This window comes from Eriocheir sinensis, chromosome 49, assembly GCF_024679095.1.
Source record: "Eriocheir sinensis breed Jianghai 21 chromosome 49, ASM2467909v1, whole genome shotgun sequence".
Classification (NCBI taxonomy): domain Eukaryota; kingdom Metazoa; phylum Arthropoda; class Malacostraca; order Decapoda; family Varunidae; genus Eriocheir; species Eriocheir sinensis.
In genome coordinates, this window is record NC_066557.1 from 11,399,150 (window position 1) to 11,426,047 (window position 26,898).

Sequence of the window (26,898 nt, forward strand, 5' to 3'; positions counted from 1 at the left end):
TGGCAGCAAACTCTGGGCACTCTTTAATAATGTCAGGTACAATATTATGGATTCATCAAGCCACTACAAGACCGGTCTTTGGTATAAGTCTTTAAGTAAATCTGTCCTCTACGAATGATCTTTTTGTTTAGGCTGCTCCGATGACAGTGAATGAAGTACTGGCCTGCTCGACATTTCTTCCATTGCCATTGGAGTCGCGTTAAGATCAAGAGCGTTCCTAAATGATGGACTTACCAGAAGACTTACCAACAACAGCTCTCGTAAGAGGTTTGATGAATCCGGCAACAGAGGCGACCAGGGAAGGCACGTCACTTATACCCTGAGGACGGTAACAGGCTAAAACAAATACAAATTGTTTATGATCGGTGACATGCTTCAAGCGAGAATTAATACCACAAAACGTAAGTGTAAGTAAATAAATTCAGACTGCACCATATTTATTTTTCACCAACCTTCTCCTCGTGTTGTTTTACTTGCAACAATAAACTTTCAATCAATCGTTTTTTAGCACGAGAATGGAATAAACTCCCGCCTTCAGTAGTCCAGTGCAATTTAAGAACAAGCGATCGAGCACCATTTTCTTCAACTTGATATTAATTAAAGACGAAATGCAAAGTCTTGGTGGTATTGAAAGTTTATATGATATCCCTTAGGTTTGATGACAGGCCACCTAGTCTGGTAAATCTATGTAAATCTATGTAAATCTCTCTCTCTCTCTCTCTCTCTCTCTCTCTCTCTCTCTCTCTCTCAGTCTATGGTAATTGGACTGAACGTAATTATCTTTTTTTTTAGAACATTAGACAAAAAATTGCATATAGAAACGCTGATGATGAGAGAGAGAGAGAGAGAGAGAGAGAGAGAGAGAGAGAGAGAGAGAGAGAGAGAGAGAGAGAGAGAGAGAGAGAGAGAGAGAGAGAGAGAGAGAGAGAGAGAGAGAGAGAGAGAGAGAGAGAGAGAGAGAGAGAGAGAGAGAGAGAGAGAGAGATGTAAAGCAATAAAGGAAAAAAACAAAATAAAAAAGTCATAGCAGAGAGAGAGAGAGAGAGAGAGAGAGAGAGAGAGAGAGAGAAAACAAAAGAGCATCGCCGCCCGCAGAACAATCTCGCACCACAACAAAGGCAAAATTACCACTAATGGACAGAATACACCCTCGCCTGACCCCTCTGGAGGAAATTAGGCCCAGAAACAAAAAGTAAACGTACGGTCGAGGAACAAAAGACAGTATAACGGCTTCGGAAAGGAGAAAATAAGGACGAACATGAAAACTCAGATCACAATACAGTAAAATCGATAACAAAGCCTTTAGAATAATAGGAAGACACAATAAATTACATATATGATTAAACATGAGAGAAATGACCCATAGAAATTAACCAATGTGTGTGAAAACAAGAAAAATAAAAGAATATACTGAAATAGAGGGCAAGAGGTCGAAAAGGATACAAATACACAGAAAAAGGTCTAAATAAATAAAATTAAGAGAAATTCAGCAAATAAGCCCTTTGAAAACGTATTAATTCTGAGAAAATAAAAACATGAAAACCAAAATAGATTATAAAGCCTCTAGAATCCATCCAATACACAAACAATGACTCGAAAAAATAACATCAAGATAAACAACCCATATAAAGCCTGTGAAAACGTGTATAATCAGAGAAAACATGAAAACCCCGATGGCGAGATAGGCCCCGGCGCCTCTGAGCAACAATGCCAGATTGTTGTACTCAGCCTCTTCTAACTCGCGACTTACGACCCACACACTATCTCCTCGACCCCAATAACTGCCTTCATATATATTTATCGTTAAAATGGTTAATTATCGGTGCTTCTTGGTAATAGCTATAGCTCAGAAACCGGTATATACTATGCTTTGAGTACGATAATCTGGCAACGGTGCTCCTGACTCAACGTTGCAAGAATGTCGTACTCAGCCTCTTATGTTTGCCGATTTCCGACCCAAAAACTGCTTTCATCACCCAAATAACTGCCTTCATATATGGCTATCGTTTAAATGGTTAACTATTGATGCTTCTCGGCAATAGTTATGGCTCAGAGACCGATAAATACCAGGCTCTGAGTACGATAATGTGTCCCTGAGGCTTGCAAAATGGCCGCCATCTCCCTCCTTTGCCCCCGCCAGCCTTAAAAACCCTCACAAAGCCTTAAATATCAGTGGCGGCGTCCGTTTATCGCGTGTAGTATTCCTCGTGAGTACCTCCCTGCCTTCCCGCCTTACTCTAGTGGCTCTAACCCTAACACGAGACCGGGCCCGCTGAGGTAAGGAGAGCGTCCCGCCATGGCCGAGGTGAAGCCCCCCGCGCGTCCCCCGGGCCCGCACGCCCTGGCTGTAGGTGACCCTGTGTGTTCCTGTACTTGGCGAGGCCTGCTGATAGGGTGGACTCGCCGCCACTTGTATGTAGCCTGTACGGTAGCCATAGTGGGGGGGTCTGGGGGCTTGGGTGTACTTCTATAGTCCTCCCCCTAGACCTCCCCTGTGTGTGTGTGTGTGTGTGTGGCTGAGAGAGAGAGAGAGAGAGAGAGAGTATATTCCAGTGTGTGTGTGATGTTTGGGCCACATCATTTTACCCTAGTGTTCGCTAATGTCATTTTACTCCGATTATTATTTTTTTTTTTTTATCAATATAGGAGACGGCTCAAGGGCAACAAAAAGAGTACTGAAAAAAAAAACAGCCTGCTCATCACCGCTCCCATAAATGCCAGTTCTCACAAGTCACTGCCGCTGTGCTCGATGAAGCTGGTAACAATTAAGTATCAATTAATTAAACCTAACAAATTAGATTATTAGGGATGGCCTCGGCCCCCATCAACACCTACATATTGGTTTACAAATAAAATATTGTAAGTAATTTGTGACCGAAATGGTTGTAAGACACGGTAAGGAGCACGTTGAAATCTATGAAGAGATATTAGTGTTGACCGCCTGAGTGAAGGTGGTGAAGGACGAGGGATATGCTATCTTAATGGTACTTCAGAATTACACCCGTCACACACTGGTCTCTAATATAACGTTATAATAGAGATCAGTGGTCTCAGCGGACACCTTTGTGTGATATAGTGTTGTCTGTGAACACACAACTCATGGCCGGGTTGCTTTTCGTCACAAATCACTCGTTTGTGAGATATTAGTTCTTTAAAACATGAGAAATATATATCCATTTGTCACAGTTTGGCAGCAGAGTGCAGGTAAGGTATGGTTAGGTTAGGTTTAGTGAAGTTACGTCAGGTTAGGTTAGGTTAGGTTAGGTTTAGTGAAGTTAGGTCAGGTTAGGTTAGGTTAGGTTAGGTTTAGTGAAGTTAGGTCAGGTTAGGTTAGGTTAGGTTAGGTTTAGTGAAGTTAGGTCAGGTTAGGTTAGAGTTAAGTGTTCATAATAGATGCCCTTCATTCTGTACCACTGGTTGTCACTGGCAGTCGGTGGGTGCAGCGCAAAGCGTACCGTATATTCATCATGAACAATTTAAAAGAACCAAATTAAATCAAACCTAATCTAACCTGACCGGACCTAGCTTAACCTAACCTGACCGGACCTAGCTTAACCTAACCTGACCGGACCTAGCTTAACCTAACCTGACCGGACCTAGCTTAACCTAACCTGACCAAATCCTAACCTGACCGGAACCTAACCTGACCGCATCCCTAACCTGACCGGACCTAGCTTAACCTAACCTGACCGGACCTAGCTTAACCTAACCTGACCGGACCTAGCTTAACCTAACCGTACCTGACCTGTGCTCCGCTACCAAAACGTGATAAATGGAAATAAGTCCCTTGAAATATTGCCCCCAGATCATAACTTATCGAATTACTATCTCAAGAATGATTTGTGACAGAAAGCAGCATGGCACTGTTGTGTGTGCTCAAAGTAGCTATAAACTGTACATAGCACCAAGGTATTCATCGCTGTGAGACAAGCGTACCTTTGGAATAATACTGTCTCTTCCCTTCTTTATTACCCCAATGTAGATGTCTTTAACTCCATTGATCCCTAATGAGAACTTTATCCCAGCGTTCATTGGGGTAAGATGTTTTTACCCCGAGTGAACATTAGATACATTTTGCTGTCCTTATCATTGTCGGGTTCATTTGGGTAAAAAGACATTTTCGTTTGGATAAAAAGATGTGTTATGTTCATTGGGGTAAATAGGCCTAGATGTTTTATGTTCATAGGGAGTTAAAAGACACAACACAGACATTGGGGTAAGAAAACATTATAGTGTATACATTAGGGTAAAAAGGTTTGCTGCTGGGTGTGTTTCAGTGCAAGAGAAAAAAAGAGGATGGGTGTTGTATGAGGTGCTGGAGTGTATGGGTTATTTCATCTCTCTCTCTCTCTCTCTCTCTCTCATCAGCAGTCAGAGAAAATGAAGAAAAATGAAGAAAAATGAATACATGTCCTGAATGAAAGAGAGAATATTAAATAGTGGACTGATAGTAGTAGTAGTAGTAGTAGTAGTAGTAGTAGCAGTTGTTGTAGTAGTAGTAGTAGTGGTGGTGGTGATGGGTGATGATATTGTAAGGTAGGTAAAGTTGACATTAGTGGTGATGAAGGTAGTGGTGGTGGTGGTGGTGATGATCGGGGTTGGATCGTAATAATCAAGGGAAAAACTGGGTTTAAATATCACTTCAACCTATTAACCTTCGGAAACCCCTTAGAAAATAAATATATAATGTGACATAGAATAACAACCTTTGACGATTTAAAAGAAATACATAGCCGTGGCAGAAAAATCGACACTTACCTTGATTAAATAGAATTCCAACCTTACCCATAAAAAATAAATATAGGTACATGCTCTGTGGTAAATAACTTAACGCAGAGAAAATAAAACTCAAACCACTTACGAGACCTGTTGATGGTAAGTCCTCCAGTAACTCTATCATCTAGGAACGCTCGATTTCAACCCGGTAGCAGCGGGGATCATGTTTCTTAACGGTCCCTCCAAGCGAGAAAAATGAGAAAAAATCACAATCACTCATGTAAACCATTTCATAATATATATCAAAGCATTTGTGATCAGATTATGTATCATCTATTTTTGGGGGGTTTATATCATGGCACAAATTTGGCCCGTCGCTGCTACACGGTGAAGCCACAAATTTGGCCCATCGCTGCTACACGGTGAAGCCACAAATTTGGCCCATCGCTGCTACCGGGTTAAAGCAAGTCCAATGGCAATAAAAGAAGTGTTAACCAGGCCAGTACTTCATTCCTTGTCATCGGAGCATCCTAAACACAAGGGTCATTCATAGAGGACAGATTCACTAAAAGACTTACCAACGACCGGTCTTGTGATGGCTTGATGAATCCGGCTCCTGACCTATGTATATAAAGTAACCTCATAGTCACTTTTCTTTACCTAGCAGCATATATAAAACAGGATACAGGAAATCCCCGATATACGAAAGCTCGATGTACGAAAATTCGGATATACGAAAGTGAAAAATATAGGACAATTTTCGGTTCACGAAAGACATGCTTCGCATATACGAAAAGTACGACAGTTTCCGCGCCCACTGTTTCGTACCCGATGTCTATATCGGTCGCCGCGCGCCGTCAACAGCCTCACGCACACTCGCAGTGATTAGGCAGCAAGTGTCCATGTCCAGTCCCCTCCACTTCAACGCTCATCACTTAGCGTTGCCAGTTTGTTAACCCATTGATTCGACTCGAATCCGAAACACATCCCAGCCAGCGTGAGGAAACGTGAGGGTGATGGAGGGGTTGTGGGGGGGCTTGGAGTGGTGCGGTGGTGTACTGTTTGGCACGTGTTTCGGGCACGAGAGTCGAAACTGGCCTTTCACAGCTTGGGAAGTAAACATTGGCAATGTTAAATGATGAGTTGTAGTGACGAGTTAGAGGGGATTGTCCTAACATATGTAATGCATTTCTATAACAGTAAAGGAACAGGAAATGGTAATTGTTTTTAATTATTTATGAGCCTTGCGTTTCATTGTATTGTGAGTAGTAAATTGCTTTTAAGCATAGTTATATTTAAATTTTTTTTTATTTTTTTTTTGCTGGCGCTGGTCCCTAACCCCCCTATTTATTAACAATCCTATGGGGGAAATGGCTTCGATATACGAAAAATCGATAAACGAAAGGTTTTTTCAGTCCCTAACCCTTTCGTATATAGGGGGTTTCCTGTAATAGAGAAGAGGTGTAGTTGTAGTTTCGGTAAAAAAAAGGGGGTAAATCTTAGGAATAGTGGCTTCTAGCAGGTGTGAGTTTAGGGTAATTATAAAATTTCTAGCATGTACGACGGGGTTTTAACAAGCGGACAGGCGTGTTTATGTCACAAGGGGTGTATTTTTCAACGCTGGCCTCACGATTTCTTCCAAGTCGATGGGCGATGAGACTGCAAGCTCCGGGGTGAAGAAAGGGAGGAACCTGCGCAGAAAAGTACACCCCTTGTGACATAAACACGCCGGTCCGCTAGTCAAAACCCCGTCATACGTGCTAGAAATATTGTAATTACCACCTCACCATGCCCTAAACATGCACCCACTAGGAGCCGCTGTTCGTAAGATTTACCAAAAAAAGGGAAATTAAAAACGGTGTGTGTTAACGAGAAAAAAAAAAACGAAGAAAGAGATCGCTTTTCCAAGAACCCAATTGCGGAGCGCGGCATACCTGTACACACCTGACACACCACCCACCAGGAGCATGTGTGTAGCTCTGTGTGACGAGTGACGCTAGAGATTCTTACGGTAGCTAGTGTTTGGGTTTTGGCTTGCTCACGCCCTTTGTGTTGCCGGCTAAACCAGCGTTATTAGATTTTGCTGATGTGTTTTTCCTTACGAAGTATACTACCAAAAAATCAGAATTACATATCTTTTTTTACTAACTTACACAAGCTTTTTTTTTAACATCGCATTATTGAATTTTCCTGATGCGTTTTTTCTCACAAATCAATACCAAAGAGTCTGAATTAGCCTTTTTTCCTAACTTGTACGAGCTGGGTAGTTTTTGTTTTTTTTTTTTTTTTTTATACAATTCACATCACATTATTGAATTTTCCCGATGCGTTTTTCCTCACAAGTCAATACCAAAAAGTTTGAATTATCTGGTTTTCCTAACTTGTACGAGCTGTTTTTTTTTTTTTTTTTTTTTTTTTTTTAAAAAATTCACATCGCATTATTGAATTTTCCCGATGCGTTTTTCCTCACAAATCAATACCAAAAAGTCTGAATTATCCTTCTTTCCTATCTTACATGAGCTGTTTTTCTTTTTTCTTTTTTTTTCTTTTTTTTTTTTTTATTCACAATTCACATCGCATTATTGAATTTTCCCGATGCGTTTTTCCTCGCAAATCAATACCAAAAAGTTTGAATTATCTGTTTTTCCTAACTTGTACAAGCTGTTTGTTTTTTTTTTTTTACACAATTCACATCGCATTATTGAATTTTCCCGATGCGTTTTTCCTCACAAATCAATACCAAAAAGTTTGAATTATCTGTTTTTCCTAACTTGTACAAGCTGTTTTTTTTTTACACAATTCACATCGCATTATTGAATTTTCCCGATGCGTTTTTCCTCACAAATCAATACCAAAAAGTCTGAATTAGCCTTTTTTCCTAACTTGCACAAGCTGGGGGTTTTTTTTATACAATTCACATCGCATTATTGAATTTTCCTGATGCGTTTTTCCTCACAAGTCAATACCAAAGAGTTTGAATTATCTGTTTTTCCTAACTTGTACGAGCTGGGTTTTTTTTTTTTTTTTTTTTTTTACATCGCATTATTGAATTTTCCTGATGCGTTTTTTCTCACAAATCAATACCAAAGAGTTTGAATTATCTGTTTTTCCTAACTTGTACGAGCTGGGTTTGTTTTTTTTTTTTTTTTTATACAATTCACAACACATTATTGAATTTTCCCGATGCGTTTTTCCTCACAAATCAATACCAAAAAGTTTGAATTGTCTGTTTTTCCTAACTTGTACGAGCTGGGTTTTTTTTATACAATTCACATCGCATTATTGAATTTTCCCGATGCGGTTTTTCTCACAAGTCAATACCAAAAAGTCTGAATTAGCATTTTTTCCTAACTTGCACGAGCTGGGGTTTTTTTTGTACAATTCACAACGCATTATTGAATTTTCCCGATGCGTTTTTTCTCACAAATCAATACCAAAAAGTGTGAATTATCCTTCTTTCCTAACTTACATGAGCAGTTTTTTTTTATTATTATTATTATTATTATTTTTATTTATTTATTTATTTTTTTATTTTTTTATTTTTTTTATATACATGTACAATTCACATCGCATTATTGAATTTTCCCGATGCGTTTTTCCTCACAAGTCAATACCAAAAAGTGTGAATTATCCTTCTTTCCTAACTTACATGAGCTGGGGTTTTGTTTTTGTTTTTTTTATATAATTCACATCACATTTATTCCTTTATTTATACCACTATTTATTTTTTTTCCTATTTATTTCCTTTATTTCTTTATGGCATTTAGTATTTATTCACTTATCTCCTTCAGCATTTATTTACTTATTTATATTTTCCTATTTGATCATTCATTTATTTTACTTGTCTCTTTGCATTCATTTATTCATTTTTTACATTGCACTTATTAATTCTCATATCTCTCATCACATATTCATTGATTCATATATTTCCTTAACATCTATACATCGCATTTTCTCATAGACATCAATCTCCTAGTATCAGTTTACATATATAACCTTTCTCTTTGCACAACTTTTAATACAGTCACTCATAACTACCTCACTAACGACCCAACCAGGTAACGACTCCTCAAATGACCCAATTATCCCTTTCAGCCGGCCCTCAGGATGTCGCTGCCCACCAATTACCGGCAGGTGGCCATGATGGGGCCGGCACCCACACCTGGACCCACACGTAAGTCACCTGGGCAGCGGGGCACTCGTTAACAGGTGGGGCCTTTACCTGGGGCTACCTGGGAGGCCTAGTGATGGTGGTGGTGTATGTGTGTGTGTGTGTGTGTGTGTGTGTGTGTGTGTGTGTGTGGATGGTGTTATAGTATTTTCAAGAGTTTGTTTGTTTTCACATTTTAAGAGGTTTAGGGGAAGGACAAGTCACCACAAAAGTCATTACAGGTAACTCTCAATTTATGCGAGTTTGGTTTACGCGTTTTTGAAATAACGCGGGGTCCAAAATCCAAATAAATGTTTAATTTACACGTTTTTTCCACTTGTACGCGATATTTTATGGAGTGGCCACCATATGTCTCACACAACTGGACTCACACGGCGCCGCGGCCACACAGCTGAGCTCAGTTCTTCCCTCGCGCCACTTGAACAACAATACAGTACCCACGCTGCCACACTACTCAACAATAGGGGTGGGCAGCTAACAGTACCAGCTATACGGTACGGTATTGGTACCAGACTGCTTGGTACCGGTGCAAATACTAGCCAGTCGGTCATGGTGTCCCTCATTTCTTCCTCACGTGAGTGAGACTGACACTGAGTGGATATCTCGGTGATATGGATATTCTCTCTCTCTCTCTCTCTCTCTCTCTCGACGAGAGGGGACAGAGGAGAGGAGAGGGGACTAACATACTCTTTAAATATTTTCAACTAATATTGCACAAGTGGATGTTGGACTCAGTAATCGCATTAGTAAATTTGCAGACGACACAAAGATTGGTAACTCGGTTCTCACTGACGAAGACAGGCAAAGCCTCCAAGAGGATTCGCACAAAATTTCAGCTTGGTCGGATAGATGGGAGATGTCCTTTAACGTAGACAAGTGCCAGGTCCTTCAAGTTGGAACAAGAAATAAGAAGTTCGATTACGAAATGCGCGGCGTTAAACTCACAAGCGTTCAATGCGTTTAGGACCTGGGGGTCAAAATCTCATCAAACCTCAAATTCTCACATCAATGCATCGATGCAGCAAATAAAGCGAACAGAATGTTGGGCTTCATTAAAAGAAACTTTTTATTCAAGAATAAAGATGTAATACTTCCGCTCTACAATAGTTTAGTCAGACCCCACTTGGAATGTGCAGTACAGTTTTGGTCTCCCCACCATGCAAAGGATATTGCTAAATTAGAAGGTGTTCAGCGTCGGGCAACAAAAATGATCCCTTCCTTGCGCAACAAATCCTACGAAGAAAGGCTTTCCACCCTTAACATGTTCTCTCTTGAGAAACGTCGCCTCCGAGGAAAACTGATCAAATGTTTTAAAATACTTAATGGTTTCACGAATGTAGACAGATCAAAATTGTTTATGATCGATGACATTTTGCGAACGAGGAACAATGGCACAAAACTCAAATGTAGACAAGTAAATTCAGACTGCACCAAATTTTTCTTCACCAACGTTGTAGTGCGAGAATGGAATAAGCTCCCATCATCAGTGGTCCAGTGTAACACGATTGACTCCTTTAAAAACAAGCTCGACCGTCACTTCCTTCAACTTAATATTAACTAGAGTAGAAAAGCAACGTTTTGGAGCCATCTGATTAATGTAGAATCACTTAGGTTTAAAGACAGACCACCTAGTCAGGGCCATGGGGTCTGTGTGGTCTGATTTACTATGCAATTCTCTCTCTCTCCACTGAATGAAGTGAATATTTATTTTTCGACAGAAACCTACCTCTTGTTTGATTTACATTGTTTTTGATTTACACGACCTCCTCAAGGACGCAATACTCGCATAAATCGAGAGTTACCTGTAGTACCAAGGTGAATATGTATTAGGTTTTCCATATATTATTTCAAGTTATCTTTTGAGGACGCTTGTAGAGAGAGGTTTAACTGAGGAAGGATTGGTCACTGCACTGGTATCAATAAGTCATCTTTGTTAGGGTAAATGTTCTATAATCCTTTCAGCATTTCTTCAGCATTGACATTCAGGGGGGTATTTTCATTGCCTTCCTGTCCTGTCTTGTATAGAGAGGTTTAACTGAGGAAGGCTTGGTCACTACACTGGTATCAATAAGTCATCTTTGTTAGGGTAAAAGTTCCATAGTTCTTGGCATTTCTTCATCATTGACATTCAGGGGGTATTTTCGTTGCCTACCTGTCTTGTTTCTCCCCTTGTTTTCCTCCTGGCTCCTTCATCTCCTTGTTTTTCTTCTCCCTGTTCTTCCCTTTCTCCTCATTGTTTCCTCCCTGGTATCTTTTCTTGTGCCTCTCCATGTCTCTCTTCTCCTTGTATCCTCCTGGCCTCTTCGTCTGTTCAGGTTTTCATTGGTCTCATCTCGGCATGTGTAGAGGAAAGCGGAGGTGTCGGAGAGACTTAAATAAGCCCTGTTGTAAATAAGGTGTTTTTAGTGTGATCAGAAAAAGAGGAGATGGTTCAGGAGTCCGTAGTAAATGTAGGATGGACTAAAATAAGGTCTCATATGTAAAAAGGTGTTTCATATGTTTGGAAAGGGAGTGGATGGTTTTAGGATGTAGAAGGGAGTGTTTAGGGATGTGAAAGAAGGTTTAGGATGTGTAATAACTAAAAGGAGAGGAAGGAGGATGTGTCGAAAGGGGTGAGCGTAGGGTGAGTCTAGAAGTGTAGGGAGGGTGTGGAAGAGGAGGGTGTAGGGTGTGGTGTGCCCGGCATGTTGTGTGGTGTCCTGTGTCATCCCCTGCCTGCTGTGTTGTGTTGTGTTGCATGTTGCTGTGGCACCCTCTGTGTATGTGTGTGTCTGTGTGTGTATATGTGTGTGTGTGTGTGTGTATATATGTGTGTGTGTTTGTTGATGGGTAAAAGTGTAAAGAGAAAGAGGAAGAAAGATTGGAGATGGAAAAGGAATAGTTTGTAAGTTGTGTACAGTGTGTGTGTGTGTGTGTGTGTGTGTGTTGTATATGAGCATTCCTTTTTCTGGGTGACTCCTCTCTTCACCCGCTCACCCGGCAGTGACCCCGGGTGATGTGCATGCTGTTATGTGCCTGTCTTGCTGGAGGAGGAGGAGAAGGAGGAATGGAGGGAAGAAAAAAAGAGAAGGGGAAGGGAGATAAATTTTTTTATTATTATTATTATTATTTTCTTTTTTTAGGTCAATGAAATTATTAAGTGAAAAATTAAGTCAAAATCCTGATTGGACAGACCTACCACAGCTTCTCAGATTAACAGACCTCTTCTCTACATCTTTTAAGTGTTCATTTTTTTCTGGGAAGAGAGTTTTTCATTGCTTCTTTTCTCCCTACCACAAAAACAGTAAATAGTTTTCCTAGATCACCTCACTCGTACAATAAGATCACCTCCCTCTGTGTATTACTCTCTCACTAACCTTAACCCGGTAGCAGCGACAGGCCAAATTTGTGGCTTTACCGTGTAGCAGTGACGGGCCAAATTTGTGGCTTTACCGTGTAGCAGCGATGGGTTAAATTTGTGGCTTTACCGTGTAGCAGCGATGGGTTAAATTTGTGGCTTTACCGTGTAGCAGCGATGGGTTAAATTTGTGGCTTTACCGTGTAGCAGTGACGGGCCAAATTTGTGGCTTTACCGTGTAGCAGTGATGGGTTAAATTTGTGGCTTTACCGCATAGCAGCGATGGGTTAAATTTGTGGCTTTACCGCATAGCAGCGATGGGTTAAATTTGTGGCTTTACCGTGTAGCAGCGATGGGCCAAATTTGTGGCTTTACCGTGTAGCAGTGACGGGCCAAATTTGTGGCTTTACCATGTAGCAGCGACGGGCTAAATTTATGCCATGATATAAACCCCCAAAAATAGATGATACATAATCTGATCACAAATGCTTTGATATATATTATGAAATGGTTTGTGTGAGGGGTGATTTTTTCTCATTTTTCTCGCTCCGAGGGACCATTAAGAAACACGATCCCCGCTGCTACCGGGTTAAGTTTATATCTAGAGGAATGAGAGTTGTTTTTCCCCTCTTCCACTCACTCAGTTCAAATACTCTCACACCACCATAGCTTATCTTTAAGTCTAGAGTTAAGACATTTAAGTTGGTTAGACATTTAAATCACAAGACACAGGCTATGCAAAAATTACCCCCACCCTTCCTTACACCATGATACAAAATGCCACACTGGATGAGGCAGGAATATTGTGGGTCCAAGGCTTAGGTAGGGGCAAGGTTGGTATGCCTGGGCCGTGCTTTGTTTACTAATGATAAGGGAGGTTGGAGGTAAGGGGTAAGATGTCTAGGAGAGAATATCAAGTCACCTCTCTTTTGGCCATTCCTATCTTTTGTAAGAGTAGCGATTAGCAGGCTTTTTCTACACTTTTTTGTTGTTGTTGTTGTTACCCTTGAGCTGCTTCCCTTCCTGTAAATAAAAACGAAAGAAAGAAAAACATTGCAGGGGCGCCAACCTCAAGTAATATTCACAGCCTTACTTCTGCAGGGGCGCCAACCACAAGTAATATTCACAGCCTTACTTCTGCAGGGGCGCCAACCTCAAGTAATATTCACAGCCTTGCTTCTGCAGGGGCGCCAACCACAAGTAATATTCACAGCCTCACCTTCATTTCCTATCTTTATTTTTCTTCCCTTGAGCTGCGTCCTTTGCTATCATAAAGAAAAAAGAGTCATTGTTTTGAAGGGTGTGAGAGGGAAGGGTGCCGTGTACTTTTCCATAGCCTGTTCTTGAAGCATTATTGATACGTATGTAAAGGAAGTGATGTTATTAGGCAAAGGCTGTACTAATGTGGTCCCTCTAACATAATTGAGTGTCCGTGATCTATAGGTTTTCCTTGGTTTAACATCAAAGAAAACGGAACTTTGCGTGGAAGACTTGCTTATTATTCCTTGTACATCCTCTTCATAAATAACATCATTTCTTAAACATACATATCAGGTAGTTTAGTATAAGGCAGTGGTTCTTAACTCTGGGAAATTGTGAAGACCTGCAAATTGTCTCCTTACTTGATTATTTACTTTCCTAACTGCTTGTGAAACCCTTGAAGGACTACAAATTAATCTTGTATTGTTTTATTTTCCATATCATTTAGTGCAGGGAGTGTAAGGGTAAATATATCCCTTGTGTTTATTCTCATCTCTCAAGTGAATTTTGCGCATGTGATTCTGCCTGATGGAGAGGTGACCCTTGACAACCTCTCCCAACACCTGTCATTAAGGGCTGCAGATACCTTCCCCTGGGCTAAGAACCACTGCTCTTAGATATATACTTTAGACATTGACATAGAGAAGTTTTTATTTTATCATTTTTATTGCCTCAGAAACCAACCCCATGAAAAGAAAATTACCTGAACAAGAAGAATAAAATACTCCTTACCCTTGAAGACCTACAGAATATATATAATAATACTTGCATGACACTTTTTTTTCCTCCACCCCAATTTGCTTCTCTGCTTCCTCCCTCATGATGCATTATTAATATTAACCCAACAGTCCCTCAGCAAACGTGTCATGCATTGCCCCAGCCCCCCTCACCCCAGGCCCTCACCCCAGACCCTCACCCCCTCACAAGAACATTTTTTTTTTTTATGCTGACCGTGGCTTATTGTCACACTGCACTGGTACGCGTATTTTAAGATGGAGATGTTCCTCTTAACTTCTTAACATCCCACCAACAAAAAATATCTGGAATCAAGTTTAATTTCCCCACCCCAAAAGAACATGCGTGCTGGTGTCTGGTGGCAGGCAACGGAAGTGTCCACACCACAGAGTTAACCACTTGACTGCGGATTTCCTACAAGAAGACCTCACCAAGCTACAGGGGTGGAACAAAAAGTGGCTGCTACAATTCAGTGAAGAAAAATTTAAAGTCCTGCACCTTGGGAGGGGATATCCAGCACACCAATACCACATGGGAAACACTCCACTATCCACCACAGAGGCAGAGAAAGACCTGGGAGTATATGTTACCAGGCTACCAGTGAAAACACTCCACTATCCACCACAGAGGCAGAGAAAGACCTGGGAGTATATGTTACCAGGCTACCAGTGAAGGCCAAATCCATGCCAGTCACAGCGGACGGGTTAATGGTACACCCTCAGTCACTCGCTGGTCTAGAATTGGGATGAACTTACCTGCTGTGGCTGTGATGGTGAACGTCTTACCTCGCAAACAGAGAAGCACCAGCAAGCCTCGGTGACCTGCAACTAGATGATGTCGGGAAACTATTTGTAGCAGTAACGACCGGGAAAAACAAACAAAACTAATGCAAGAACTGTCTGCCTGGACCTGTGATAACCACTGATGCCAGGTACCTACAGCAGACTCTCGCCAGTGTGACAGTCGCCCACGGTCAGCATAAAAAAAGTGCCAAAGTGCAGGGGTCGTTTAGGAGGGGAAGAACATCCAGTATTTCACCCAACCCCTGATGAAGGATTTTTACAACAAAGGAGACAGCTCAAGGGCACAAATAAAGGAAACATAAAAAAAGCCCGCTACTCGCTGCTCTAAATAAAGGACTCATATTCCCTGCCCCTCCCTCCCCTCTTAGTCGTCATCCCCTCAAACCCACAGATTTGCTGAAAGACCCTTCTTGTGTGTGTTCGTCCTTATATCTCTTAAAACGATGCACCCCGCTCACTTATACATATCATTTACTTATTTGCATTTAATTTTAAGTCTGCAGTTTATTATTATTATTATCATTATTATTATTTTTTCATTGCCACGTCATCGCTTGTTTTTTTCCTCCATGCCCAAATGACCGAGCGCTTTTTTTGCTTGTCTGTCCCCTGTAGATGTTTACATGCCCGCGTCCCCCCTGATGAGCAACATTCTTAAAGGTTAGTAGTGTTTGGTCCATGCACACTACCTCAAAAACCTCTCACTCTCTCTCTCTTTTTCTCTAACTCTCTCTCTCTCTCTCTCTCTCTCTCTCATGCACACTATAGTACTTCCATTTGAAACTGGCTGGTGGGGTGTTGGTCGCTATGGAGTCAGCCCCGCCCCGCCCCGCACCTTGCCCCACACTCAACACCTCTCACGTCCTCTCATATGTCGGCTATTTACTCCCTCTAAATGAATCTAATTAAATAACTGGATAATTCAATAAGGTCATATAGAGATTAGATTGTTTAGTTTTTAGGATAATAACAAGGATTTTGTATAAATACCACACATCGCTGGAATACAACATTGTCAAGTGTTGTGGTATTTATACAAAATCCAGTCGTCCCTTAAATAGTACGGTTTCCAATAGTTTGGTTTTATGTGGATATGAAGATTTTTAAGGATTTTTAAATATCTCAAGGAGCAGGAAACTTAAAAATCCTAAAAGATCTTCTACAACAATCCATATAAAACCGAAACCAAGCTATTGGAAACCATACTATTTGAGGGACGACTGTATTTGTTGTTATCCTAAAAACTAAACAATCTTAACACTGTATGACTTTATTGGGTTATCCATTTTTTTTATTTAATTCATTAAGAGGTAGTAAACAGCTGACATATGAGAGGAAGCAAGAGGTGCTGAGGGTGCGGGGCAAGGTGCGGGGCGGGGCTAACTCCACAGCTGCCAACACCCCACCGGCCAGTTTCAAATGGAAGTACTATACCCCAAAAACTCTCTCACTCGCTCTTTCCCTAATACTCTCTCTCTCTCTCTCTCTCTCTCTCTCTCTCTCTCTCTCTCTCTCTCTCTCTCTCTCTCTCGTACTCTCTCACGCTTCTCTCTTGTAAATTTAGCCGCTTTTTGTTTTTTATTTTGTGTTTTTCTCCTCCCCTCGGGCAGCTTGCAGTAACACTTTCGATGCTTGTGTTTCTTGTCTTGTTTCCTTTATCCTTGTGTTCTTTCCTGTTTTCTTGTTTTCGTATCCTTCGCCTCCCCCTCCTTCCTGTAACAGTGGTAGGAATAGACCTCATTGTTATGGAGCAACTATGAAAATATAAGAATAAGCATATATGGTGCTGTAAGAACTAAGCTGTAAGGTGCTCTTGAAATGCCCACACATACCCTGCCTCACCTAACTATGGACTGTCAGCGTTCATGTGTAAGCGTTTTAACCCCTTGACTACGGATTTCCTACAAGCAGACTTCACCAAGCTACAGGAGTGGAACAAAAAGTGGCTGCTACAATTCAGTGAAGAAAAATGTAAAGTCCTGCACCTTGGGAGGGGATATCCAGCACACCAATACCACATGGGAAACATTCCACTATCCACCACAGAGGCAGAGAAAGACCTGGGAGTGTATGTTACCAGGCTACCAGTGAAGGGATATCCAGCACACCAATACCACATGGGAAACACTCCACTATCCACCACAGAGGCAGAGAAAGACCTGGGAGTGTATGTTACCAGGCTACCAGTGAAGGGATATCCAGCACACCAATACCACATGGGAAACACTCCACTATCCACCACAGAGGCAGAGAAAGACCTGGGAGTGTATGTTACCAGGCTACCAGTGAAGGGATATCCAGCACACCAATACCACATGGGAAACACTCCACTATCCACCACAGAGCAAGAGAAAGACCTGGGAGTGTATACCAGGCTACCAGTGAAGGGATATCCAGCACACCAATACCACATGGGAAACACTCCACTATCCACCACAGAGCCAGAGAAAGACCTGGGAGTGTATGTTACCAGGCTACCAGTGAAGGGATATCCAGCACACCAATACCACATGGGAAACACTCCACTATCCACCACAGAGGCAGAGAAAGACCTGGGAGTGTATGTTACCAGGCTACCAGTGAAGGGATATCCAGCACACCAATACCACATGGGAAACACTCCACTATCCACCACAGAGGCAGAGAAGGACCTGGGAGTGTGTTACCAGGCTACCAGTGAAGGGATATCCAGCACACCAATACCACATGGGAAACACTCCACTATCCACCACAGAGGCAGAGAAAGACCTGGGAGTGTATGTTACCAGGCTACCAGTGAAGGGATATCCAGCACACCAATACCACATGGGAAACACTCCACTATCCACCACAGAGGCAGAGAAAGACCTGGGAGTGTATGTTACCAGGCTACCAGTGAAGGGATATCCAGCACACCAATGCCACATGGGAAACACTCCACTATCCACCACAGAGGCAGAGAAAGACCTGGGAGTGTATGTTACCAGGCTACCAGTGAAGGGATATCCAGCACACCAATACCACATGGGAAACACTCCACTATCCACCACAGAGGCAGAGAAAGACCTGGGAGTGTATGTTACCAGGCTACCAGTGAAGGGATATCCAGCACACCAATACCACATGGGAAACACTCCACTATCCACCACAGAGGCAGAGAAAGACCTGGGAGTGTATGTTACCAGGCTACCAGTGAAGGCGAAATCCGTGCCAATCACAGCGGACAGGTTAAAAGCACCTTACAGATTTATTCTCATAGTACCATACAAGTTTATCGTTTCATTTTAATATTTGCTCGATAACGATAAGGTTTATATCTGTTACACTTTTTTTTTTTTTTTTTTTTTTTTTTTTCCGTATCCTTTGCCTCCTTCCTTCCCTCTTTTTCCTGTTTCATATTTTTCCCTTCCCTTCTTTCCTATCCTTTTCCCCTCTACCCTATTCCTTTTTCCTTTCCCGTCTTCCTCTCCCTGTTTCCCCTAACCTAACCTAACGTAACCTTACCTAACCTAACCTAACCTAACCTAACCTACCTTACTGTTCCTCGTACCTTCCCTAACCTGACCTCCCTTCTCTCTTCCATCCCTCATTCCTTCCCCCTCTTGCTGTTGCTGCTGTGTTTGGCTACTAAGCTACCTCCCCCCCTCCCACCCTTCCACCACAGCACTGAAGCTCCCTCGCTGTGACTCCATGAAGCAGAGGAGAGGCGGAGAAATGGAGCAAGTAACAGATTCAAGGGTTGTGTTGTGTTGATGTTCATTAGCGGACAATATTCAAGACGGTGTTTAGAGGAATAGTCATTAACGTAACCCAGAAAAACATTAAAGAAAGCCATAATTCCCATGAAAAAATCTTTATGTATTAATTAAAGTGGGTTGAGAAATTAATTAGCAAGTATTTTAGTGAATAATCATAGTGGAATTAATTATGAATGTGAAGGACAGCGTTTAGGATCAAAATATATAAGTATAAAAATTAAAAATAAAATATATGTAAGTAAAAAAATCAAAAACTCAAAATATATAAGTAAAATTCAATAACTCAAAATATATAATTAAAAAAATTCAATAACTCAAAATATATAAGTAAAAAAATTCAATAACTCAAAATATATAAGTAAAAAATTCAATAACTCAAAATATATAAGTAAAAAAATTAAATAACTCAAAATATATAAGTAAAAAAATTCAATAACTCAAAATATATAAGTAAAAAAATTCAATAACTCAAAATATATAAGTAAAAAAATTCAATAACTCAAAATATATAAGTAAAAAAATTCAATAACTCAAAATATATAAGTAAAAAAATTCAATAACTCAAAATATATAAGTAAAAAAATTCAATAACTCAAAATACATAAGTAAAAAAATTCAATAACTCAAAATATATAAGTAAAAAAATTCAATAACTCAAAATCATAACAAAAAAATATCTTGTAAGAAATATTAAATCACCAAAACCTTCACGTCCCTCAAAAATAAATAAGATAAAAAATAAATAAGATAAATACGCATTGAACGAGTATATAAACGATATAATAATTTAAAAACAACATAAGTATCAATTCTCCGCAACATCTGCTTTGGCGAGACCCAGAGAAGCCTTGTGTTGTCCTTGCTGTGTGTTGCTGTGGCTTGTGTTCCGCTGCCCTGCCTCCCTAACCCCCCTCACCCCCCTAACCCTACCCTCTGTAACCCTAAGCACTGTCTACCATTAAGCTGACCTTCCATAAGCTTAGAATTAACAGATGGCTCCAGGTAACACTCCACAATACTGCCTTGAACACTTTTAATGTTTATATAATGCATTTGAGTTTTGTGTATGTTTTTGCTGCTCTGCCGAAGTTATATAGACATGGGTGTTCTCTCGGCATTGTGTGACTGCATGGTTTATATAAGTGTCCTTTGGTTAACTTAGAATTATTATTATTATTATTGCTGTTATTGTTGTTTACTTTTTTTTTTTTTTTACTGAACAGAATTTGGTAGTTTATGATGATGATAGCAAATTGAAATAGCCTGGAAAAATTAAACCATTATTATTATTATTATTATTATTATTATTATTATTATTACAGAATTGTTACTATTACTATTATTATTATTATTTCCTTTTTTTTTACTGAACATAATTTGGCATCTTATGATAATGATAGCAAATTGGAATAGCCTGGAAAGATTAAGCTATTATTATTATTATTATTATTATTATTATTACTTTTCAAATCACAATTATCACTTATTATTTACTTATTCAATTAGCACATTTTGGCAGCTAATGATAACAGCTGCAAATGTTATGAAATACATCAAAAAAATTACATTATTATTATTATTATTATTATTATTATTATTATTACATTATTTTTTTTCTCATCACAAGCATTGCCGCGATTATTATTACTATTAAATATACTATCAGGAAACGTCTCATACCAACTGAATTACTAATGGAAGCTGCCGTTTATGGAGAAATATATAGTGTGTGTGAGAGAGAGAGAGAGAGAGAGAGAGAGAGAGAGAGACCGGTTTGACAGAGTGAGAATTTTCAATGTAATTTCTATGTTCTCTTGTTTTTCTCTGTCTTTCTCCAGTCCTTAATCTCTTCCTGTGTGTGCGTATGTGTGTGTGAGAGAGAGAGAGAGAGAGAGAGAGAGAGAGAGTGGTTTGACACAGTAAGAATTTTCAATGTAATTTCTATGTTCTCTCGTTTTTCTCTGTCTTTCTCCAGTCCTTAATCTCTTCCTGTGTGTGTGTGTGTGTGCGTGTGTGTGTGTGTTGTCGTAGCTCACCTGTGTCTTACTCTGGGGTGTGGCAGGTGTCTGTATCTTCGTTAACACCTGCTCCCTCTTCTCACCTTCCTCCTCCTCCTCCTCCCAGTCCTTATAATCATACTTCTTTGTTATTATTTTTTATCATTTTTCTTCTCTTCCGCATTCTGATCATCCTCATTCTCCTTCCTCTTCAGTCTTTCTTTTACATCATATCTTTTTTATTTATTGTAGTATTTTCCTTCCTCTTCCTTCTCTTTTTTATTGTTATTTTCCTTGTTATTTTTTATTCATTTCTCTTTTTGTCTCCTTTTCTTTCTTTCCGATCTTCCTTCTTATCTGTTTTTTTTTGTATATTCATAAACGCTCTTTTTCTCTCTTATCTTGCTATCTATCTTCCTATCTATCTCTGTCCCTTCCTCCCCTCCCCTTCCCTTCCTCATCTCCCCCAGCCTCCTCATCCCCCCCCCTCCCCAGTAAATATAAGCCCCTGTAATGTATAAAGTATTGTGAATTACTAGTATGTCATGTATCCCCCCAGCCCATCGACCGCCCATGGACACTCTTGGTCTTGCCCCCTGCCCCGCCCCGCCCCCCTTCCCATAAATGTGTGAGCCCTCCACCCCCTATATTCTGCCAGGTACAGACGCGGGTGCAGACACACACACACACACACACACACACACAAAAGATATCCACGGCTATTTAAGACTAAGCCAGATAGAGGTAGAGAAAGACAGGAAGAAAGTAGAGAAAGTAGAGATTGGCCATGGAAGGAAGGAAGGAAGGGAGAGACTGAGGAAAGAGGGAAGAGGAATGGAATGAAGGAAGGAAGGAACATGAAAAAGAAGACAAACATTTATCAATAACTTTCGCACTTCCGTGGTGGAGTGGTTAGCGTGCCTTGCTACAGATCCGTGGGCCTACGTTTGAATCCCAGCACGGACAGTCAGCATGCATCTCACCCAGCTATTCATCCTCCCTTTCATGCTGGGGAAACCTGGGGAAGATAAACTGTGGCAACCCAGACTTCACGCTGAGCCCACTGTCCCAGGGTAAAGGGTTCTTCCCACCACAGGGTTAAGAGCTAGTACAACAGAGATACCAGGACACGGCTTATGCACTCAACCTTATCTTTTCCCTTACCTTTTGACATCCACAAAACACACACTCACAAAAATGATAAAGAAAACATAACATCGCTTCCCTTTGCCCTGTCTTTATTTACGAAGCTCCGGGGCATAAAGTGTAGGGGAAGGAAGAGAGAGACTGAGGAAAGAGGGAAAAGGAATGGAATACAGGAAGGGATGAGGGAGAAGGAAGGAACATGAAAAAGAAGAAATATATATCAATAACTTATGTCCAGTGCCACCAACACCAACAAACAAACCTACGAACATCATCCAGGGCCGGGGTGTCAGGGGGAGGGAGGGTGCGTCGCCAGGTCTCGTAATCACTCCCCGTGTTTTCTCTCCCCTTCCAAGCCTCCTCGGCCCCCTCCAACCCCTCCGCTACCTGTGCGGGGAATGGAGGAACAGGGAGTAACAAAGGTAATGACCCCCCTCCCCTCCCCTCCCCCTCCCCTCCCCATTTTATCCTCCCCACTAACACACCTGTCCCAGTTATATCTCCCCTTCTCCCCTCCTCCTCTTACTTCCCCTCCTCACCCATTCCCCCCCCCCTTTTTTTTTTTTTCCCCAACTCTCCCATTTTCCTTTCTGTTCCCTCCTTCCTTCCTTCCTTCCCTTTCTTTCCCAACTCTTCCCCTTCCCTTTCCTTCTCTCTCTCTTCCTTCCTCCCATTTTTCTCTCCATTCCCTCCTTCCCTTTTTTTCCCTTCTTCCTCCCTCCCTTTCCCTTCCATTCTTTCCCTTCACATTTTTCTTTATAATCTTTTCTTTGCCATTTTCCTTTCTCTTCCTTCTGAATTTGTGTGTTTTCCTCCTTTCTTTTCTTCCTTTTCTCCATATCTCTTTTTCCTCCTCCAGTCTTTTCTTCCTTTCCTCCATATCTCTTCCTTTTTCCTCCTCCAGTCTTTTCTTCCCTTCCTCCATATCTCTTTCTTTTTCCTCCTCCAGTCTTTTCTTCCTTTCCTCCATATCTCTTCCTTTTTCCTCCTCCAGTCTTTTCTTCCTTTCCTCCATATCTCTTCCTTTTTCCTCCAGTCTTTTCTTCCTTTCCTCCATTTCTCTTCCTTTTTCCTCCTCCAGTCTTTCCTTCCTTTCCTCCATATCTCTTCCTTTTTCCTCCTCCAGTCTTTTCTTCCTTTCCTCCATATCTCTTCCTTTTTCCTCCTCCAGTCTTTTCTTCCCTTCCTCCATATCTCTTTCTTTTTCCTCCTCCAGTCTTTTCTTCCTTTCCTCCATATCTCTTCCTTTCTCCTCCTCCAGTCTTTTCTTCCTTTCCTCCATATCTCTTCCTTTTTCCTCCTCCAGTCTTTCCCTCCTTTCCTCCATTTCTCTTCCTTTCTCCTCCTCTTTGCTCTTCTAACCTCCACACTCCTTCATCCCCTCCTCCTCCTCCTCCTCCTCCCCCTCCTCCCCCCCCCACACCTTCCTCCTCACTTATATATCTCTGCATGAAGTCTTTGTCCACTCTTGTTGTTGTTGTTCTTGTTGTCGTTTGTTTGCATGCTTAACGTTCTGGTCCGTCGGTGTTTGTCTGTCGCCGTCCGTCTGTCCGTTTTTTTCTCCTTATCTGAGACCTTTTTTTATTTTTTTATTTATTTATTTATTTATTTATTTATTTTTTTTTTTTTTCCCCCCCAGAGAGCAATTGATTCTCGGCAAGTTGTTATTTTCTTTCTTTTTCAAGCGCAAACTGGAACAAAAAACAGAGACCCACATTCTAACGCATTTCCAGGCTTTTGACGCCCATGTTTGTTAAGGCTTTGCTAGTGTTATGAGCCTAGTGATTGATAGATTGACAAGGCTTTTTTTTTTTTTTTTTTTTTCCAGAGAGCTTTTGAAATAATTCCGTCAAGTGCGCAAATGGTTGTTGGCAAGTTATTTTATTTTTTTTATTTATTTATTTATTTATTTTATTTTATTTTTTATTTATTTTTTTTTTTTTTCCGAGCGCAGACTGAAACAAAACCAAAGACCCATATTCTCACATTTAATAAGGCTTTACTAGTGTGCCGAGCCTAGTGATTGATAGACTGACAAGGCTTCCTCTGCCCCATGAACATGAAAAACACACACAAGAACCCAACGCTCACCTCCTCTGGCCTCGGGAAGTATAGTTGTCGAGGGAGCTGAAAACGTTTGAAAATGCCGACCAAAAGCTTGTCAAATCACTTCCCTCTGCACCATGAACATGAAAAACACACACAAGAATCCAACGCTCACCTCCCTTGTGGCCTCGGGAAGTATAGTTGTCGTGGGAGCTGAAAACGTATGAAAATGCCGACCAAAAGCTTGTCAAATCACTTCCCTCTGCACCATGAACATGAAAAACACACAAGAATCCAACGCTCACCTCCCTTGTGGCCTCGGAAAGTATAGTTGTCGAGGGAGCTGAAAACGTATGAAAATGCGGACCAAAAGCTTGTCAAATCACTTCCCTCTGCACCATGGAAATGAAAAACACACACAAGAACCCAACGCTCACCTCCTCTGTGGCCTCGGGAAGTATAGTTGTCGTGGGAGCTGAAAACGTATGAAAATGCGGACCAAAAGCTTGTCAAATCACTTCCCTCTGCACCATGGAAATGAAAAACACACACAAGAACCCAACATTCACCTCCTCTGTGGCCTCGGAAAGTATAGTTGTCGTGGGAGCTGAAAACGTATGAAAATGCGGACCAAAAGCTTGTCAAATCACTTCTCCCGCAAGAGGTGTGCTGAAGTGCTGTGGCTGGCTGACTGGCTGGCTGACTGGCTGACTGGCTGGCTGGCTTATGTGTTGTTGATGCTGCACCTTATCTTGCTTACTGTGGGTGTGTTTGTCTGTCTTTGCTTTGTTTTACTCATTTGGTCGCCTCCTCTTGTGCTATATTTTGCCGATCTTGTCCTAAGGTTTGTTTTGGTTCCTGTTTCTCTTCCTCTCTCTCCTCACATGTCTTGCTATATTCTTCTTATCCTTCCATTATCATTGTTTTCCTTCCCTTTTTATCTCTCCCTCTCTCGCTATATTTTGCCTATTCTTGTCCTGAGGTTTGTTTTGGTTTCTGTTTCTCTTCCTCTCTCTCCTCAGATGCCTTGCTATAATCTTCCTATCCTTTCATTATCTCTGTTTTACCTCCCTTTTTATCTCTCCCTCTCTCGCTATATTTTGCCTATTCTTGTCTTGAGGTTTGTTTTGGTTTCTGTTTCTCTTCCTCTCTCTCCTCAGATGTCTTGCTATATTCTTCCTATCCTTTCAATATCTCTGTTTTATTCTGCTTTCATCATTCCCTCTCTCGCTATATTTTGCCTATTCTTGTCCTAAGGTTTGTTTTGGTTTCTGTTTCTCTTCCTCTCTCTCCTCAGATGTCTTGCTATAATCTTCCTATCCTTTCATTATCTCTGTTTTCCTTCCCTTTTTATCATTCCCTCTCTCGCTATATTTTGCCTATTCTTGTCCTGAGGTTTGTTTTGGTTTCTGTTTCTCTTCCTCTCTCTCCTCAGATGTCTTGCTATATTCTTCCTATCCTTTCAATATCTCTGTTTTATTCTGCTTTTATCTCTCCCTCTCTCACTATATTTTGCCTATTCTTGTCCTAAGGTTTGTTTTGGTTTCTGTTTCTCTTCCTCTCTCTCCTCAGATGTCTTGCTATATTCTTCCTATCCTTTCAATATCTCTGTTTTATTCTGCTTTTATCTCTCCCTCTCTCACTATATTTTGCCTATTCTTGTCCTGAGGTTTGTTTTGGTTTCTGTTTCTCTTCCTCTCTCTCCTCAGATGTCTTGCTATATTCTTCCTATCCTTCCATTATCTCTGTTTTCCTTCCCTTTTTATCTCTCCCTCTCTCGCTATATTTTGCCTATTCTTATCCTGAGGTTTGTTTTGGTTTCTGTTTCTCTTCCTCTCTCTCCTCAGATGTCTTGCTATAATCTTCCTATCCTTTCAATATCTCTGTTTTACCTCCCTTTTTATCTCTCCCTCTCTCGCTATATTTTGCCTATTTTGTCCTGAGGTTTGTTTTGGTTTCTGTTTCTCTTTCTCTCTCTCCTCACATGTCTTGCTATATTCTTCCTATCCTTCCATTATCTCTGTTTTATTCTGCTTTTATCTCTCCCTCTCTCGCTGTATTTTGCCTATTCTTGTCCTGAGGTTTGTTTTGGTTCCTGTTTCTCTTCCTCTCTCTCCTCAGATGCCTTGCTATATTCTTCCTATCCTTTCAATATCTCTGTTTTGTTCTGCTTTCATCATTCCCTCTCGCTATATTTTGTCTATATTTTTGTTTTGCTTCCTATTTCACTTTTTTACCCAGCCAGCAAATTGTGCCATGCTAATATTCCCTTTTTTTTTCCTCTCAACCATCCACCTCGCTGACATTTTCTTCCTCATCTAACAAGCTGTGCCATGCTATATACTTCACTCTTTTCTCCTCACCCGCCCACCACGCTGCCTTTCTTTTTATTGTCTCCACCTCACAGACTCTGGCTATGAACATGAGTAAGAGAGGAAACATGACCAAGTAAATGGACGCGATTCCGAGGCTACCGTTCCACCCGGCAGACTGATCGAAGACACGGAGAAAATACAGTCGGACCTTCGTTCAGTGTGTCTTATAATGAATTTCCTCATGGTGCGCCCAGTAGCAGCGACGGGCCAAATTTGTGGCTTTACCGTGTAGCAGCGATGGGCCAAATTTGTGGCTTTACCGTGTAGCAGCGATGGGCCAAATTTGTGGCTTTACCGTGTAGCAGCGATAGGCCAAATTTGTGGCTTTACCGTGTAGCAGCGACGGGCCAAATTTGTGGCTTTACCGTGTAGCAGCGACGGGCCAAATTTGTGGCTTTACCGTGTAGCAGCGACGGGCCAAATTTGTGGCTTTACCATGCAGCAGCAACAGGCCAAATTTGTGGCTTTACCGTGTAGCAGCGACAGGCCAAATTTGTGCCATGATATAAACCCCCCAAAATAGATGATACATAATCTGATCAGAAATGCTTTGATATGTATTATGAAATGGTTTG

At 41.1% G+C, this 26,898-nt stretch overlaps 2 protein-coding genes across 8 annotated transcripts in view; one reads left to right on the forward strand and one right to left on the reverse strand.

The window, feature by feature from the left end:
* The first annotated feature begins 2,072 nt into the window (after positions 1-2,072).
* Positions 2,073-26,898, forward strand: part of LOC126981640 (basic proline-rich protein-like) — a 53,038-nt gene continuing 28,212 nt past the window's right edge. Inside the window, exons 1-3 of the mRNA XM_050833078.1 lie at positions 2,073-2,347; positions 8,812-8,890; positions 22,259-22,324. Coding sequence (XP_050689035.1) covers positions 2,297-2,347; positions 8,812-8,890; positions 22,259-22,324 — 196 coding nt within the window. The 5' untranslated portion in view covers positions 2,073-2,296. The remainder of the gene's footprint in view (positions 2,348-8,811; positions 8,891-22,258; positions 22,325-26,898) is intronic.
* LOC126981921 (uncharacterized) lies at positions 9,585-18,317 on the reverse strand. Of its 7 annotated transcripts, XM_050833593.1 has the most exons (4): positions 17,771-18,317; positions 17,476-17,673; positions 17,083-17,280; positions 9,585-14,792 (listed from the first exon to the last, which is right to left on the reverse strand). In XM_050833593.1, exons 1-4 carry the CDS (start codon positions 18,124-18,126, stop codon positions 14,537-14,539), a joined length of 1,008 nt encoding a protein of 335 aa, XP_050689550.1. In that variant the 5' UTR covers positions 18,127-18,317; the 3' UTR covers positions 9,585-14,536. The 7 variants fall into 7 exon arrangements, 6 of the variants coding, with proteins under 6 accessions (XP_050689550.1, XP_050689552.1, XP_050689551.1 ...); XR_007734343.1 differs by lacking the exon at positions 17,083-17,280; XM_050833595.1 differs by having other exon boundaries at positions 17,083-17,673; positions 18,068-18,317.